This window comes from Harpia harpyja, chromosome 14 (genome assembly GCF_026419915.1).
Source record: "Harpia harpyja isolate bHarHar1 chromosome 14, bHarHar1 primary haplotype, whole genome shotgun sequence".
NCBI classification, from domain to species: domain Eukaryota; kingdom Metazoa; phylum Chordata; class Aves; order Accipitriformes; family Accipitridae; genus Harpia; species Harpia harpyja.
Window position 1 is genome coordinate 26081104 of NC_068953.1, and position 19600 is coordinate 26100703.

A 19600-nucleotide genomic window follows, 5' to 3' on the forward strand; every position below is an offset into this window, starting at 1 on the left:
CACATTGTTTGAATAAGTAAAATAGGATTACAGGCCAGACTCACATTACTACTGCAGGTTTTGTATCGAATATTCCGACCTTCACAGTTCCTGAAAAACAGAGTAAAAATGGTTACACTGCATAACAGCAAAACACAACCCTGCCTGTTTTACAGCTAGTTATTCTCTTGAAAATTAGACTTTTATTGCTACTGCTGGACCATAATTTGGACTCAAAATACAAGGTTTAAATACAAAGGGGATCTGGGGACTAAACAGGTTACACTGCTGTCTCTCTTCAGCAAAGAACGTGTGGCTTTCCCTGTAAGCCCAATTTACTGCAAACCTTATGAAAAACACATTTATTTTGTGAAAAAGATTTCACAAGGCACCCCTAAGCCTGATCTATGCTGACTTCAGCAAAGCTACTTCTAATCCACAGGATGTAACCCAGAGGAAAAGAGAATCAGAATATCTAAGCAATCCTTAAGTGAAGTATATGGCTAATGAGCATTGATTTTCCTTTCTCCTATTTTGTTTAGGAAAGAAAAAACAGCCTCAAACCTTTCCTTTCTCCCAAAAACCAATGCAATACTTTTGAAGAACAGCATGTAATTTTACTGACCCAAAGCCATATGAGCAGAATTCATAATTTTAAATGAAATATAATTCTTACGGACTGCATGCATTTCTAAGGTGCACAATGCATGTGAATCCTGAAATCCAGGCAATTCAGATCTACAAAGTCTGTTGTTAGTAGCTGAAATAACAGGCATATAATAAAGTCATGATTATTTATTGTGGTCTCATAAATATGGGGATGTGCAGGTTTCACACTTTTTTTTAGGGACACAGTTTGCCAAAATTCTCAATAACTGACCAGCAGTTTTGCACAGGGTAAGATATTATTCTTCTTAAGAATGGCAAAATCAAGCCCTTGAAAGAACTGAAAACATATTTCAAATGACTTGACAGGAAATTATAATTAGTAATATCTCTAAAATCAGGAATAGTGTTTTGGAATAATCCCTTCATACCAAAAAGACCTGCCTTACATTAAAGAATGCATGAATGTATAGCTGGTAATTTACAGCTCGGATTAAATTTTCCACTTTTTGCATGAAAAATGATTGCAAATATTAAAAAATTCTTTAATGTGTGTGAGGGATTGAAAAATATCATTTGAAAAGGAAAAAGCAATGGGTGCCTGGAGCAAGAGTTCAACCAGCTCAGCTGAAGGTACAACTCTCCGAGCTCAAGATATTACATGTCTCAAATCTCCAATCTTTTGCAAGAATGACTGCATCACAACATGCAAGTTAAAAATGTTTATGATACATACAAATGTGAAAACTTCGTTTCACAGTTGCGCATTTCCGGGACATTACAACAACAGTAAAACACAGGAAAAAAACCTTTTAAACTACACATTTGTCAAGGTATGGAAAACACATGTTTTTCACAGGGGAACACATTAAAAATATTAATAAAACCACAGCGGAATTTATATTGCTGCAGTTTATTGAGCTCATTTCACAGTCCCTAACACACTGGTAGAATATCAAGGCTTCTTGCTGGAAATATTACTTTTCTCAAAGATCTTTGTGCATTTTGCACTAAAAGAAACAGGCAGTGTTTTAATCAATCATCTTTAGCTATGTATTTCATAGTTTGCACTTAACTAGCGTATCACACTACAAGCCTTCTTTAAGAAAAATTGACTTCCTGGGAGATATTGCATTTAAATTAAAAAATCTCAGCAAAATAGAAATTTAAACATAATCAGCAGTTTTTAAAATGTTTAAGAATAATTCAAGTAAAGCAAGCAATTATGGATGCCAGCACAGATGCTTCTAAGCTGGTTGGGATCTCTTCTTGCCTGACTACAAGCCTATTGCATTACTCATACTTTTAGGATTGTAGCAACAAGTCCTACATTAGTCCAGCTTTACTACTGAGGTATATTGTTTTCACCGCATACGCTGTTCTCTTCAAGCTACACTGAGGGTTATCCACGAAAACATATGGCCACCAGGACCACTGCATAGAAAGAACTGGCAGAGGAAAAGTTTCCTAACAGAAAGCAGCATTTGATACATCTATATGTGGAGTAAGTCACTTGGTTTTTTACTGCAAGGAAGACATGGAGGAGCCTGTGCTTGAACATTACTTCAAGTAATGTTCAAGTGCAGGCTAATCTGGAGGCAGGTAACTCACCATTCACTTTATATTACAGTGACAGGGACTTCTCTCAGTATTTGACTGTACTAAATAAATCATTCTTGTTATTCTACAAACATATTTAATAACATGCTAAAGTTCTATCAGAGATGAAGGCTCAGATACTTATCTAATATATTATGAAAATATATTAAAAGTAGGATTTCACAACACTTCATCTGTACACAGCACTTGAGTTCCAGAAATATAAGCAACAATGCTTCTATATAGACACCATCAGAGCACTGGGAAATACAGCAGAGCTGCAGAAGAATAAATACATATAAGCATGTGGCTTACCTGCCATTTAAACATCTCCTCAGCGAGTAAGAGGCTCCCCCCCCACAGGTCCGTGAGCAATCACTCCAGGACCCCCAGGCATCCCAGGAGCCTTCCTTATCTTCATCAGAGCGGGTAATTCTGGAGGTCTGAAAAAAATGGAGGATGGAGAGGAGAAAAAAAAACATGAATTAGTTTGGTACAAGTTTTACTGCTTGGCATTAATAGTACTGAGTATATTACTTTGCTGCTTATTTACAGTACCTCAAATTTATTTACTATTTTAATACATAAGAATTACATGGGAAAGGAAGGAGAGTCTTTGAAGATACAGCATATCTGATGCGATGCCTTCTGCTGACGGGACTGCTACTTCCAAATATGCTGTCATTCCCAACATACATATGTCCAACACACTGTGTAAGAACTAGACAACTGATCTCAAGCAGCCAGACCAGGCATCATGTTCTGAGCAGGCTGCCAGGCTTTCCGAAATCCTGACCAAAGGAGTTTCATATCCAGGACTAATGAGATGACAAAAGTCTCTTTTTATCTCCTAAACTGTGCCTGCACTGAGCAGTAGCACAGAGATTAAGCACCTCAAATCTTTCATAAAGTGCATGCCCAGAATTGCAATCAGAAAAGCAAACCAAGAATACAACTTCATTACAAAAAGCGCTACTAATTTGAAAGAGATTGGGGAAAAAGGCTTAAAGAGTGATTTTTAGGCTATAGCAATTAAACACTGATTTAAGCTTAAATTCACTTACACAGGCTTCAGAAACATTATTACCAGACCCCACAAATATAAAAATCAAAGATTTGTGACAAACCCCAAAATTCTGCTTGACCCCTTAAAAATGTCATTTCTCACTTGCATTGTATCCTGTTTAAGAAAATTGATGTTTCCCAGAGAAAATTCCCAAAACATTTTAGAACGTGGTAGCTAAGCACAATAGTTCAATATTAAAAAGTAATATGAATCAAATTATTCAATAATGTCCTGCTTTAAAAGAGTACTCTTTGGTTTATGATTTTCTTCATGAAGAAAGCATAGGAAAATCAAATTCAGGATTTCCCCAAGCATTTCTTTGACATCACTACAATTCCTCAGCAGCTGTTCTATTTACATGCTACTTTCATTCCTCCATCCCTGCAACCTTTAAAATTTCTCTCTTGAAAAAACATGCACAGATTTTTATAACAAAATGTCAAACATAACAATTCCCTGAGAGTTGTCAGACATATGATGGGCCTGTTATCATAAAGAAATTAAGATTTTTAGAACCCTAAATTACACCCAGACTGAGATGAAAGCACCAATTTCTCTAATCACCATGGTGATAGTTTGCACATAAACTACTGCAAACATAACAATGTAACCGCTATTAATATCATTATCAATGAAAGCCATATTGTGGATAAAAATGAGGCAATGAGTCATTTATCTCAGGTGACAGAGAATATTGACCGATATTTACTCTGCCCCAATACAATGCCAAATGAGAGAATGTGAAGAGTTCATCCAAGCTTTACTGAAACAACTATTTATACAGCCAACTTTTTATTCCCATTGACTTCAGTGGGCATCCAAGCAGACCTCAGATAGATAAACAAAGGCACTACATTCACATGACTATTTTATTTTTGACACCATAGGAAGGCACAACTTAATCAGATGGTGTTTCAGAATCTTTACTCCCCCTCCCAAAAAACAAGCGCACAGAAACACCAACCAAAGGGCTGTAAGCAAACATAAGGCAAAGAGATAAAAACATTACTAAATAAACTGGATCCAAGTAAACATTTAAGTCTTCATCAGTGCCAAAACCAACAAAAAATGTTTAAAATGCTGAAAAGATTTTCATGAGCAACTAGATGCAGAGAAGCGCAAGAGATTAGTATATATCCTAATACTAAACCAGATGAACACACTTTAGTAATCCATATTTTCTCTAAGAAATAACTTAAGTAAAGCTCATGAGAACAAGACTGAGTACTAATTTCTTCCAAAATGCCTCACGAAAGTGATTTAAAAGTGAGGGATGTGTAATTCAAATCTTATAGTACAAGGGGGATAAAATACATGTCTCCTTAAATTCAACAGTACAGATAAAGTCAGCTCATCTTCAGCTGTGAAGAAGTTAACTCAGATAAAAGCCTACCAAGCTTGAAGTGAAAATGGCAAACAATAAAACCAAAGCTCTTTTCAAACTAGCACCGTACAAGAATTATGACTCAAATACTGTGCTGTGTAGGCAAAGGCATCTCTCTATTATAGTAAAAAAAAAAAAAAAACAAACAAACATGTGCCACAGAACTTGAGAAAACTGGCCTGTTTCGGTGAATGAGCTGTTACACTTAGGATGCATTCACACAGCAGTTTTAAGTATAACTATTGAACAAGCATCAATTTAGAAACCCAAATGGCAAATAGTTAAACTTAGCTACACTTAAGCAGAACTAAGGACTACTCAAACACATTTTAAAGGCATTAATAAGAGTAGGCAGATTCAGTATAATAGTACTACTCCCCATAGTTAAGCAGCTAACAAATGTCAGCAATTTCCAAACTTTTCCATCCCCTTCTCAAAAAACTTGAGCTTGTAAGAAAAATTTTGTTAATTAGAGGATAAGCTGTCTCCATTTGAACAGTAAACTGCAGAAATTGGTCTAAACACATCAGTGGCTTCTTAACTTTCTTGCTCCCCTAAGTTTATGAATTTTACAAACACTTAATATAAAGCTTTAAAAATGTACTTAGGCCAATCTACTGTTCCAGAAACGATAGAGCCCAGCTCTGCCAAGATCCCCAAGGAATTTTCACATTGGCGTTGGGTTTACTTTACATCAGAAGCCAGCTCTGAAATGTCTGACACTGAAAATGGAACCAACTGCCTTCAATCTTGAGCAAAAAGAGCTCAGCACTTTCCAACAAATCACTCATCACATGAAAATAAGTCAAGATGAACAAAAGAGTCACTTCTTTCAAATTTATGAGTGTAAAATTAAAGTTTGTCCTCCGTAATCCCAAGGCAAATGATTGTTTTTTAGTATGTTGAGAAGTGATTAAACTTATGATATTAAAAAAGCAATACATGCCACTCTTTCTTTTAGAATAGCTAGTTTCTTTTGACAAAGCAGTGACAATGCCTAAAATAATCCTAACTTCATCATTATATTAAAACCAGCCACATGATATTAACAGACAGAATGTCATCTAAAGCCCTAAACAATGTCCAGTTGTTCACTTACCAAACTGCTTTGATAAAAGCCATTGTTCTGAACTGTATCTAATTAAAAAGCTGTAAATACTAGGATGATCAAAGCAGAAGTTTAGGCCAACAAAGCCTTCTTCAGAATCATTGAGTAATTCAGTGCCTGCAGTGTTGATTTAAACTCCAGCTAGTTCAAACTATTTGTCCCATGGGAAAGAGTTAAAAGCAGCTTGCACTGGCTTAGTAATTTACTAGCAAAATAATATTGATTTACTAGCTGTCTGGTTTCATAAACTCTACATATTACATTTGTCTACACCATGGTACCAAATTGAAGTAAAATAAAGAAAAGATCATCAACATCATGATTTAAACCAACAAAACCTTGGAAGCTCATTTAGGAATTAAATCAAGAGCTAATTGCAATTGGGCACAAAAGGGTATTATTGTACCTCAGGACTGCATTCATGGTTTGCTTCTTAACTTCAATTTTTCGTGTTTTTATTGTCTTCAGTCATAACTCTAACATGGCTCAGCAGTGAAGCTTTTCTGAACCATACTAGAATGGAAGTGTTTTTCCTTTAGTGGTTTAATTTTGCAACAGATGAAGTTCAACACGTACATTAAGTATATTCATTGTGAAAGTATGTATGTACCTACACATACATAAATGTGTGCATATACATGCACATGTGTACCCATGATGTAACATGATCAAGTAAAGCCACAAGTGCTGTAGTGAATCCAGATAAAATAACTTAAAACAGCTATAAATACAACCTAAATGATTTGCTGCTCTTTACACAGTTGATGGCAAAAGGCGTCACACTTCCACTGGATCCAGCTACGCTAGTGGAGTTGTGTCCATTCCAAAAGCATCACATGTGAACACAGGGTTAGATGCAAGCATTGCACTCAAAGCAACATTTAAGAACATACACAATGTTCTCTACAGAAATTAATCCAGTTAATATGATAAAGGTAGTTTAAAATATTTCATCCCAATCTATGTATCCAATCTACAATTCATTTTGAAAGTATGAAAGTAAGAAAAGAATAAGTCATGACACTGCACACGGGCCTGGGCAAGGATCACTTGAATCAGGGGATGGGGTAAAATAAACTCCAAGTTTTGAAGCACTTGGTGACATAGGCAGAGTCTCAAAAGACTGAGATGACAGTATGCCAAGGTTTCCTCAAGGTCTGAGGCCCAGTAATGTGCAATCTGAGTCTCTGCTGACAACCCTTAACTAACAGAGGCAGCCCTTCTACATGGAGAATTTTACTGAAAGTGTGGCACTGGTAGATTTGGACAGGGGACAAAATGTTAGTGCCAGTTTCCCTTCTTCTATCCAGGGCTCTGTTTTGCTTCTGCCACATACGGGCACATACTGTAACACCATGTTCTGCAAATTATTTGTGTGTTTTCAGGCCATACTTGCCTTGCAATGTACTACTCAAAGTAACTGAATATAGCAAAAGTGGGCACTGAGGTAAAATAAATGAAATCCAGATGTTACCAGGGCTGATCATTAACCTAAAACAAGGGGATTTTTACTGTCACTTGTAACACCCAGTAAATAACAATAGCTACATTAACACACATTACAAAAATCAAACACGGTGCTGTTATATGGAGAAAAATGAGTATTTGGCCAAACTTTTGTTTGGCTGTTATGAAGGATGACATAATTGTCTTGAATTTGGTCATGCAGACTTCAAAGGAGATGCGGTGCCAGAGAATGAAGGTCAGTTTATGCAGTTTTATTATTCTTCAGACATCCATTACATAAGGCTTGGATATGTAAATGTTTAGCATTCAGCAAAACAAAGATTCAGCTTCTCAACAGAAATGCTCCAATACCTTAAATGTTTGTTTTCCAGAGTTTTTAACATACATTTTGCTTTAAATACAAACACAAGCCATGTACATAGCATTTGACACATGAGAATCATTGTAACAGTACGTGTAATGAAAGAAACGTGGAGACCCAACACTCAGATCTGCAAGTGTCCCCAAGTGACAGTCCCTCTGCCATGTACATATTGCAACACAAACTACCCCAACTTCTGCCCTGTGATGTGCCCCTGAGCACTTCCCCAGAGCAGGGTGCCCAGCTCTGTCAGGTTCTAGAAGAGATTCAATGCAACCTCTGGGCAGCATCTACCAATGCAGACCATGCCTAGGGCTAGATGGATGTATAAAATGCTCTACTCAAAGAGGTTAGAATGATGTGGCTCACAAAGTAAGACTTTGTCACAACAAGTAAGGACTTGGTTATGCAGAAATATTTACCAATGTATCCGCTGCTATGCCAATGTCACTGCAGCTCTCTGGGTGAGTGCTCTTTGGTTTTTCTTGTGGCTTCTTATCAACATGGTTTGTATTAATTCAAAAAGGCATGCCAAACTCCAAAAGAGAATCCCCATAAGGAGTTACATTGGCACAGCTATATCATATTATTATTTAATAACACATTGCATATAACTAAATTTCTCCATACAAAATTTAGATTCTTCAGATTAAATTCATCCAAGTGAAAGAACCTATTGAAGGGTATAAACACCACTTCAGTCCCACTGAAGGCCTAAATTAAGCAATACCCAAAGCTCAGTACTGGCCCTTCTCCCAGGAGTGAATTTCATCCTTGATCGTATTTTGAACAGAGATGAAGCATTTCCTTTTTATTGCTTCTTCCCACTCTTACAATCCATAAATACTATTAACACTATCCTGGCTTTCAGAGTCTTCCAAAGCACAAGGTTATGTTGCTGTTCACTAATCTTCATGTGCAGCACTCCACTATGCCATTTTCTTCTCCTCATACCTACAACAGCTCCAAACAGAGGTAGCGCAAGGAATTGTGGCACTGAAGGGAAAATACCCTGCCTGAGTAGCTCTGTGATGCGTTTCCCAGATTCTTCTTCCCAGACACTAGACTTAGTGGAAAAGGTATCATATTGCACTGTTGACTATATCCATGAGCAGAGTGCATAACCAAAGGAACAAGCATTTACCTGCAGATAATCACTGGATATGCTGGTCAGCCTTACAACTGTGTTCTTCACTTTTAACTCTGGTTGTTACATTTATGGCTTTGCGACAAACTATACTAGAAATCTTTTTCCCTGCTAAGGTCACCTACAAAAATGACTTACACCTCTCTTTTGTACAATCGAAGTAAGGTGTAGAGTGCAGATTACAGATTTAGGAAAAACTATTTCAGTTGTGGCAGCAACTAAATAGAAGAACAGTCAAAACTTATTTCCAGACAAATAAGAATTATTAATGAGATCTTGCATTACCTGATTTTAGCAGAAAAACTTCCACTTGTTTCGTTATGACAGATTTCAAGACATTTCCTGATACATTTCTACTATCACTGGGTGCACTATATATTACCTAATTGTGCACTGTATATGTCACTAAGTTTAATAAATCTTTTACTTACATGTACCAAAGCAAATACATCTCATTCTGTATGTTAAAAAGGACATATCTGGAATTATAAAATCCTGGAGAAAAAACAACGCATCATTATTTCAGACTGATAAAAACCACCTGAGAGTAAATGCAGCTATTTTAAGCAGATGTTTATAAGTAATTAGTTTTAATATTACTAACATTATTTCAGTCACATTAACTATTCCTTGCACTTGGCTTCCCACTGCATAGGGGTGTCCATGCACTACAGACTGATTGCAAAATGGAATCTGTGCCTGGTAACAAAGAGAACATTTCAGAAACACAAGCTAATAAAGCTCAGCGATGGACCAGGAGAATCACCAGCAAGAAATGAGCCAAAAGGCAAATGACGGACCTATTCAGATACATGAAAATACATCTGAGGGCTCAGATGTAGTTTAGAGTTCTCAATGTTGAATTCTGTAATATATTTTCATTCTACAGCAGTTTCAAATAAATTCAAATTCAAGTTTTGGAAAATAAAACATGCAAAAGAGTCACACACAGGAAATATTTACAGCATAATTCATTTTGATGCTAAACTGAAGGCAAATCCCAGCATGTTTTTCAGTATTATACTGCATCCAGATTTTCCATTGTCAGTGTGTTGCAAAATTTCATATTGACAACACAGGCCTGCACTGCAGGAGTTGTCAGGACAAAGTTGGAGGTTTTGGCAGGTGGAGCAGGGATACTTGAGGCTTTTGGCATCCAGGAAGGGATGAAATGTTGCTTGGCTGTTTGGCACCTATGAGCTAGCTGAGGCTTTTGGCACTGAAAAGAGTCTGTATCACCTCCTTCTTTCTTTGTGAGCAGTAACAGAGGGAACATGGAATTTGTGGGCATGGAGAAGGAATCATGGTTCCCGCCCTAACAACTCCAAGCAGAAAGCAACTGCATTAGTAGAGCCGACTCCTGCAGTTATTTCTGCGTCTAACAGCAGTTAAGGACAGCACCTACGTGTTCCTGCTAAAGGAATCAGCACTGAAGTAGTTAAAGCATAATTAAGTTGCTATTTTTCAATTTCTGAGTTAACTACATTGTTCCAATGAGTTTAAAAAAAACACACAGATTCTAGTTTTACTCACTGCTGACAGGTTTTGATGACCTACACTGAAGTCCCAGGGCACATTTTTATTACATAACTGACTTTTACCAGAGGAGCACTTGCCTCTGTCCTCTCCTCTGGACAATGGCAATCTGTTTTACTTTCTTGGGTGATCTTCCATAAATTACTGTTTTGACAGATAAACATCTAGCAGAGAGAGAAATCCTTTTTAAAACCCTGATAAGCATGTCCCGCAAATACACATCACTGACAATGCGCCTGACAATCCAGACTTGGTTGCCCAGGTTTTCATTAATGCTTGCCCAAATAGAGCCGTATGAGCCCTGTAGCTGCCTTATCTACAACGGTAAATTTTATTCCACATTCACCCATACTAGAGCATAGCGAACATCTTAGGACCTGAGAACAGGGAGGAAGGCTAATAAACAACTTTGGTGATATCTAAACAGTCAGGCAAGAAGTCCATGCTTCTCTAACGCTTTTAGGTCCAATCATCCAGGACAGCTGACCAGGATCAAGAATATGAAAAACTTTTCCCTGGGTTTCCAGTATTTCACTGTCTTCCAAGATTTAGAAGTACATGTGAATACGTAGCTGGAAATACATAAATTTGAACTCTCAAAACATATCCATTCCTCTGAATCTGCCCCATCTGAAATGAAAACTACACTGAGAAATGTTTAGCATCATTCCAATTCCCTCCATTTCTAAGTGGTCTGGAGAATTAGAACTTAAAGATTTGCATGTGTAGCTGGCAAACAACTCAAAAGCCACAGACCTTGGGAAAAGCACAGAGGTTCTGAAAGGGAACATAACCGAGAACGCAATATAAATTGTAGCACTCTTTGCCTACTTTCTCAGTAGCCAGCCTGAGGCAAACACTTGCCAGGGCTTGGAAGAGAGATAAAGGCAGAATTTTAAAAGCAGCAAAAAAGAAGGAATGGGATGCTTTAGAAAGTTTATAAGAAATATGATATTCCTGTTTAAAATATAGATTATATTAACATTCCCAATGCAGAATTTGAAAGTTATATCCTAATAAGTATAAAAATAATTTTTAAATTATAATCAATTACATAAGATTCTCCACAATATGGTAATTATTAAATACACAGTCCTTGCATTTGGTTGTGCAAAGAAATCTTGTCACAGTCACAATGAGAACATTTTCATTCTCACGTGCCAAATACAATACGCAGTCTTAATATTTTTTGATTGCAGCTTTTAAGGCTATGTATTGTTCGTCCATTTTACAGATGAGAACCTGACCTCAGGAAGGAGAAGGATAAGGTGCATTATGCGAGTAGCACAGCTGAGAATTACATCTCAGTGTCCAAAGTTGGATTTTAGTGCCCCTTACAGAGCTCTTCCACCTCCTATTTTGCAAGTACAAACATTGTCCTTTCTACTGTGTGTATCTACAGTAGGTATAAAGTATGAAGGGGAAAATATAATCTTCAGGACATTTTGATATGTTAATTATCTCTAGGCCTACTTATATATAAATCTGCATTAACAACATTCCATATATTTCCTGGAGTCCATAAAAATTCTAAGAATTCATGCAAGCTTTACTGAATGCTTATTCAAAATTTGCACCTGGATACACTGGGTTTTTCCACCTTCACACTGCACACCACATGTTCCTCATCCAGCATAAACAGTGTGATGGGTCAGCCAGAGTCCAATGTGCAGAATTCCTCAGGTGCATAATAGAAAAAGAGATTCCAATTTCTGGGAAATATACCTGGCATTATTTTTTTGAATTACCTTATTAAATATATTTGCAAACATCCAAATAAAGGTGTTTTTAAATACTTTACCATGCAATTTTAAAAACTGGTCTCAAAAGTTAAAAACTGCATCACTTCAGCATGTGCAGTGGAAAGAGAAGAGCAACACTGATAAAAGGATGACCGTTATGCCTGTGACAAAGCAGAGGATTTCCATCAGCTTCCAAAGATCCCACAGTGGCACATTGGTGCCACTGTCAAATGTGCAAAATCTTTCCTGTCGAGGCTTATTTTTCAGATTTTTTTCCGTTTTCTGATGCCATATGAAAGTGCAATCATACTTCAGTCATTACATATTTTTGAATGCTTTTAAATCATGCTTTCCATGTAAAAAACAGTACAAAACAAAAAATCCTAAACATTTCTCCTAAGGGTCAGGTACCTATCCCAGACTCATCTCTTCTTGATAAAATACCTTTGCCTCCTCATTTCCTTCTTGATCTGTTTATTTGATAGATACCCACTTGACAGTAGTTGAGGAAGTCATTCCAGGGTAAGGAGAGCTATGGCAGGAATGCTTTGAATTACTGAGGCTCTAGATTAAAATTAATCAATGAGGTAGTAAATTTACAGTTTGCAAATAGGACAAAAGCGAGAGGGGAGAGCACAGGGTGGGAATTCTTGGTTTTCAGCCTACAGGTAAGCTGTAAGAACATGGAGAACAGACCCTGACACAAAGCCAGGAGCTGTTACCACAATCACCATCAAATTTCACTCCTGCTGATTTGTGGTGGTACTGGTGGTATTTGCCCAAATTAACACTGCAAACCCTGAAGTATAAGAAAGGCTATTCTGCTTAAATGACATGTACACGCAATCTGAGTATACTTGGATCCTAGACCGTACAACAGATTGACATAATGGTATCTGCTTGTTCCCACAACTTTATCAATTACTGTATTATGCTGAACTTGTTAAAGGGTTGATTTGCCAAGACTGCTGTGTACAAAACTTACAGACAGGTTATGGAAAAGTAAATAAAGAGGGAGTATGGGCATTTAAAATTAGTTATATGTTACATACTATTTACCTTACGGTGTATAACACCGTAAACAAGCTTTATCCCATCACAATGATAAATTAAGTATTTAATTTAAAGCAATACCCTAAAAGCAATCACTTCAAAATACACCAGTCCTTAACATTTATGTACAGTACCTCTATACACATGCTTCTGAAAGAAAATTCATGTTTTCTCTTTCTAATTGGTTACAATCTTTTTTCCTTTTTTAAGAATTTGTTTAGAGGATTTACAATGAAAAAAACCACTGAAAAAAATCCTTTTTCTCAGAAAAAATTGACTGCACCTCTAACATTTAAAAGAGCCCCAATACATAGCATATATTTTAAAAATTTGTTTAAAATAATTTTCCTGACTTGAGACACTGTCTGCCAAGTTCCAGCTAGAAGCAAAATTTTATGGCTAACTGCCAAACCTATGAATAAAAGGACTTTATAGGGGAAATACTGACAGAAGAATAAACTGCAGCAAGAGCAGCCAGTATAGAAAAGTCTTTCCTGTGCATTTTGTCTATCCATAATCTGCAATATTCATAACCCTGGATATTGGGATATTGCACTCCTGCCTGGCTCAATTTCATGCCAAGATTATCAGTAGTGCCAGACTGATGATTTCATTATACATATTTATACCATATCACCCAGATGAGGCATCCAAACTTCTCATTTGTGAGCTAGAGATTCGACCCATGCCTCCTGACTCACCCTGCTATTTAATACGATATGTAGCACTTTTAATAGTAATATTTCTATAAAAGTAATGCAAAGCAGATCACAGAACATAAGCAGATAGACCTGGCAACAGAACAAATGTCAAAAGGAAAAATATTAAAGCCACATTGTTAGCTGACAGCAATTATAAGAATCCTAATTTTCCTTTCCATAAATGTAGAACAATTAAGTTTATCAATTTTGAATTTTAAAGGCATTATTTTATGTTGATGTATTTCTCACAGCTGATTTTTAAAGTAGGTATCACTTTGTGCAGAGCCATTTTAAATTAATATATTAAAGGAGAAGACTTATTAAGCCCATAACTGAGAAGAAGTCTGACTGAAGTTAATTCTGCCCAAAGTAACTCTAAAACTTGTCAGCCTGATCATGGTGCCTCTTTACTGTGGCATAAATCAAATTTAACAAGATGAGTTTTCTTCTCAGAGAAAACAGTTCTTGCCCCTTTAACCGTGAGCTGATCTTTGGGTGATATTAAGCAATGGCATAACTGATCCAAAAATCAAAATATAATTTTAGTGTTTCTTTTTATTACTCATGCTTAATTTGGAGACAAATTTAATATTTAAGTTTGCTCAGCTTCACTGGCTCCAGCTGATTTCCTGCACTTGAAGAACACTTTCCTTCATTGCTGTGAAGAGCTCACTTTACACAAGGGTAGCCTGACTTGGAGATGTTGTGAACTTTCTATGGTGGGCACCTGCACTGGTGAAATGCATCCTTAAGCTGCTTCTGCCGCTATTCTGTCATACATGTAACTTTTGTTTGATCAGTGGTTATTCACAGTCAAGAGCTTGTACCAATTCTCGAGCTTCCTCCAGCTGTGTTCTCCCACGTACAGCAAAACATACTCAAATTCTTCAGGAAGCTTTTTTTAGATAATAAAAAAAACATTAAAATATCCTGCCTATAGCTCATCTTGCAGAGGATCCCAATATGCAGAAGTTGCAAGCCAAAATATCTTCTGAGGGCAGATTTTTGGATATCATCATTGTACAGGTTAAAAAAAACACAGCATTGCTGAGAAAAAAGTCTTTAAAACTAACCTCCATGTGCAGAGAACAGTTTCCCAGAGAGGTATTTTATGTGGGATTAAAAATGTAATATTCTCTTGTCATTCCTTTCCACTTTGAGTCAAATAAAATATAATCCACTGAAACTCATTTGATATCTGGTGAATAGTTTCCCTTTTATTGATTTTCTAGCTTCTAGCCTGGGGAGAAAAAACCTGTCAAGGAGACAGTTACAACAGCAGCACAAGTCTAGATCCAATTCCCAAAGAAGAAAAAAAAAAAAAAAAAAAAAAAATTAAGATGAGGGCTTCATTACACATGTGGGGTAAGGACATATATTTCCCCTTTTGGAAAAATGTTAGCACAACTTGCTTTCTCTTCCATGTCCAAGTTCCCGGTTTTTAATTCTCCAAAGACAGAATTATCCAACCAATAGTGTTCATGGTAGGAAAAGACAATTTCATCTATCTTGAGTTTGACTCTGACTTCATTCCAGATCTCTACTACTGTATATGTTTAACTGCAGTATCTTTAGCACTCGGCACAGGGTAACAGGCCTGGATATGGAATATTAGCATGACTCTTTCCATATAGGTTCAGTGCCAGTGTTTCCTATTATCAGTCCAATATTTCATGGTTATTGTATTAGCTTCCCAGCAGTACTTTCTCAAAGTCCTGTAGCCTGAAACCTCCATTAACAGATGCTAAATACAATAGTTGTTTTTCACTTTTAGATCTTGCAAAAGCCCATAAAAATGAGTGGTCAGTTTGTCCAATTTTCTAAAGAAATTTTCCAAGATTTGAATGGGCAACACATAAAACCACTAAAAATACTCTTGGCAGCTCATTCATTTGGATTGTGTTCCTTCTGCCAAGCCAACTAATGAATAGCTTATTCCAAGATAGGACTTCCGCATGAATTTTTTGTAGTAAAGGTAAGAATATCTATTTATGTAATTCCCTGGTTGCTTGTATTTGAAGGGTTTAGAGAAGGGGCGGGGTGGGGGTTGGTTGTTGGGGTTTTTTTTTTTTATTAAAAAGGACATTAGCATTTGGACTTAAGGAAAATTTGTGTAAATACATTAACCAGCAAAGCTCCTTTTTTGTTTTTAATTCTGCCCTATACTCTGGTAAATGAAAGATAACCAAAATACTACTGTTAGGCAGTTAGTGAATAAAGCTTGATTTAAAAGCCATTGAAATCAATGGAAAGTATCTCACTGACTTTGTTGGACTTTGTATAGGACCTACAAGAACCACCTGAATTCCATGTCAGATACAGCCAAACTAGAGACGTGGATGTGATTTCTTACACATATGGGCAGATAAAAGATCAAAGAAGAGGGGAAACAACTCCTACATACTTTTCTCAAATTTATTTCTTCTACCAGCTTCCATTTATCAGTGTTCTGGCTACAAAGCAGGTATTTGGTTGGAGTCTAGAATTATGCTTCTTCAAATACCCACAAAAAAGTTCCATGTAAGAACGCCATCTTTTTTTTGGCCACAAGAGAAATAAAACAACATCAGCTCTTGGTTATCTATTGAAGCCAAGTTGTGCCTCAGACGCCATGGACTCCCCCCCAACCCCCAAAATAAGTTGCATCTGTTAGATAAATTATGATTGTTTTACCCTTGTTGCAAAGAGTTGTCAGTCACATTTTAGTTGTGAAAAGTCTCCCTCTTACCATCATCTCATCTCGCTCTCTGGGTTAAATATGAAAATATTTGCACTGATACTAAATGAGAGTCTTGAGAACAATAAGAAACTTCAAATGATTCCCCACACATACATTTTAACCACATGGTATTTTTTCAATGTCTTTTGTATAGATAAGCTCTTTTTTTGGCATGAGAGACGTATCTTTTATGTCTTTTCATGTATTCTGTATACAAATTTATTTTGAAAGCCTGAAACAACTTCCTGCTTGTTTGCACACTTTTTTTTCCCACCAAAATACATAAAGCTAAATAATTTAAGTGAAGATTTCCAGAGAGCTAGGTGACCAAGGAGCTACGCAGTTCATCATACATAGCTAACAGATTTTATACTAGTTCACCCACTGTCAGATTCCAAACACTTTTGAATGTTCCACATATTATGGCATTACTTATTTCTCTTCCAAAAGTATATCATCACAAAAAAGGAGGCTCGTTTTCCCTTAAAAAAAAAAAATCTTGCTCACCATTTATCAGTTAATTCAAAGAACACAATATAATCAGTTTACTATATTTATGTTGCTGAGCACAGAGGCAGATCAGCACCAAATTTTTCTTCTTCACTTATGCACTGCATCTAACTTTCATGGTTTTTGCACGCACATCATTCAACTCTATTAAAAATTATCTGTGTAGCATCTCATTTGTTCAAAAATAGAGAACAAGCTTCTCGGTCTTTGCAGAGATGACAAATAGTTAATGGTGAAAGTATAAATTTGGCTTGTGATCTTGTTCTCCTTTCCCCTTTGCATGCTCAGAGCCACAACAGCAGCTAGATAAGAATAAAGGAAAAATAAGGTAAATTAACTACAATGATAAGTAAATGCTGGGTTTTGGAAGGTTGTGCAATCCTGATCACCAAATACATTTAAGAACAAGCTAGACAAATAACCATCAGGAAAAGTTTACTTGAAGTTGATCCTGCCTTGGAGCAAAGGAACAGACCAGGGTTTCTTCCAGAGCCATTTTCTGTTTGATCTACAACAGACATTGAGGGAGGGGAGAAGAAGGGCTAAGATTTAGCTACTCTGAAGAAGCAACCAGGATTCTGAAAACAAAAGTAAGGAAGGAAAGGTCTATCACTGTTTTAATCCATATGCCTTGCAATGACTCATATTTTGCTTGGAGACAAGGTCCATCTCTCAGCTATCTGTTCTTTCCCAGATGTGTGTCCTGGTTTATGCCTGCCAGAGAAAACTCTCTTCCAAAACACACTATTTCACAATATATTTCCTGCTTTAGGCAGCACCCTTCAAATCATCTAACTACTGTTTTGCTCTACCCTTTTATCACAAATCAACTTTGTGTTTCTTACTTAATGTAAAAGCAGCTTGGATAACTCAAACAAGACAATTGCATTGTCTTCTGGAGACTGGCTATATATACCTATTCCCAGGTGGTCTGTCTGGAAACAGATACGTTGCATACCCAAAACCTACTTCTCCTTTGGGGCTTTTAAGCTTGCTGAGGAACTGTTCCTGCCCAATTTGCATCATTAACTTACACTCCCAAATCCTTATTCGCACTACAAATACCACCTATCATACACATATTTTGTCATACTCTTGGTCACCATGGATTAACAGCTTTCTTTAGAAACTACTCATAAAACACTAGGAAACATCATTAACACAGACGACAGCTGCTATATCTAAATTTAACTTCCTTTTGCTCCACCTCAGTTTTCAGCATTTGTACGTGGCCACGTAGAACGTGTGGGGCTGTATTCTGTGTTGCACTTTAAAGCTACGTAAGTCGCAGGGGAAGCAAAAGGAGTGAAGGGGGGTAACCATCTACTACTTGCATCTTTTCCAAATCTGAACTGCTGTAGGCGCCAATCCCCTACCTTTCTGACACCTCGAGTTACAGCAGATTTCTGACCTTTCTGGAGGTTGCATTGCAACAGAGGATCTCCTGACCGTATGCTAGGCTTTATATTTGTGTTGTACACAGTCATAGACCTATACCACTACTGAGCCAAAGACATTTTCCTTAGCTTTCCACACTGCTTTTTCATATGTTCTGGGACACCAGTAAAGCAGGATTAGTCCTGCTGCTTTTATTTTAATTCATTCAAGTAGTTTATTGCTTTTGATCACTGAGTCTCCTGCCTTTTAGACGTCCATACTGTTAGAGGGACAGTTTTGTACATCTATACGTTGTTGGTCTGGGACTTACAGTTATACAATCAGAATTCATATTAGATCCCAATAAAGGGTTTTAAAAATACAACTATGAAAACATGACAGGGATTTTAAATCTATTTTGTGTAATTTGGCTAAAGTTATCATGTTGCAAGATCTATTCATAGGCAATCCTATGGGGTGTTTTTAGTCTAGTTCTCACTAGGGAATGTTTTGGAAGAAAAGTATAAAAAGACATTGTTTCCTTATTATATAATACTCCTGACTTACGCCAAGAATATTCTCATCGTAAGCATGTTCATAATCTCAAAGACTGACACAGCTATTGCATTACTTGTGTCTATAAAAGTACAGCTTCTAAAAATATGATTCCTTGACAGTTTTTGAAAGGTGACTTACATATGATAAAAAACCTGTGTGCTTGTGTTTGCATTTCTGATTTGTAAATCCTATCCAGTAATTAAAAGCAGATCTCAAGTGTGTCTGCACAAATGCAAATGAATACAAGTCTAAGTCAGAGATGCATTAAAGGAAAATATAGCTTTGCTGGTAGATAACTGTTTAGACACTACCAACAGTTTCCCCACGTAAGAGAAAGATCCTAAGTTAATAGGATCAGTAAAACTGATCATGTTGTTAAAAGAACACTCTTCCAAATTTTTAACTATAAAAGTCTAATAAAGGGATTGACAAATAAAAGAGTGTTGGAATGTACCACCACACCAACCATATTTTGATACAGTAGCATGAACATAACACCTGAAGCACCTAATAAATTCTCTCCTGGGAAACAGGAATAAAGCACTGATTTGCTGATTTGAAAAGGAGGATGGGCATCTAGCCTGACAATCTACTCTGATGTCTTGTAACAAGAGCAATAGAATTTACTCTTACTGCTTTACTGAGCAACAGAACTCAAATATGTTATTTCTTCCCAATTTTTCAGAT

The 19600-nt window shown here is 36.7% G+C and overlaps 1 protein-coding gene across 5 annotated transcripts in view; it reads right to left on the bottom strand.

Moving 5' to 3' along the window:
* ADAMTSL3 (ADAMTS like 3) overlaps window positions 1–19600 on the bottom strand; it is a 190326-nt gene that overhangs the window by 99668 nt on the left and 71058 nt on the right. For all 5 annotated transcript variants that reach the window (XR_008238303.1, XM_052808436.1, XM_052808434.1 and 2 more), the window contains exons 4-5: window positions 2500–2627; window positions 45–90 (exon numbers count right to left, since the gene is read on the bottom strand). Coding sequence is in view for 4 of the 5 variants with exons in the window: in XM_052808436.1 (XP_052664396.1) it covers window positions 45–90; window positions 2500–2627 (174 nt within the window). In the remaining variant the exon portion in view is untranslated. The remainder of the gene's footprint in view (window positions 1–44; window positions 91–2499; window positions 2628–19600) is intronic.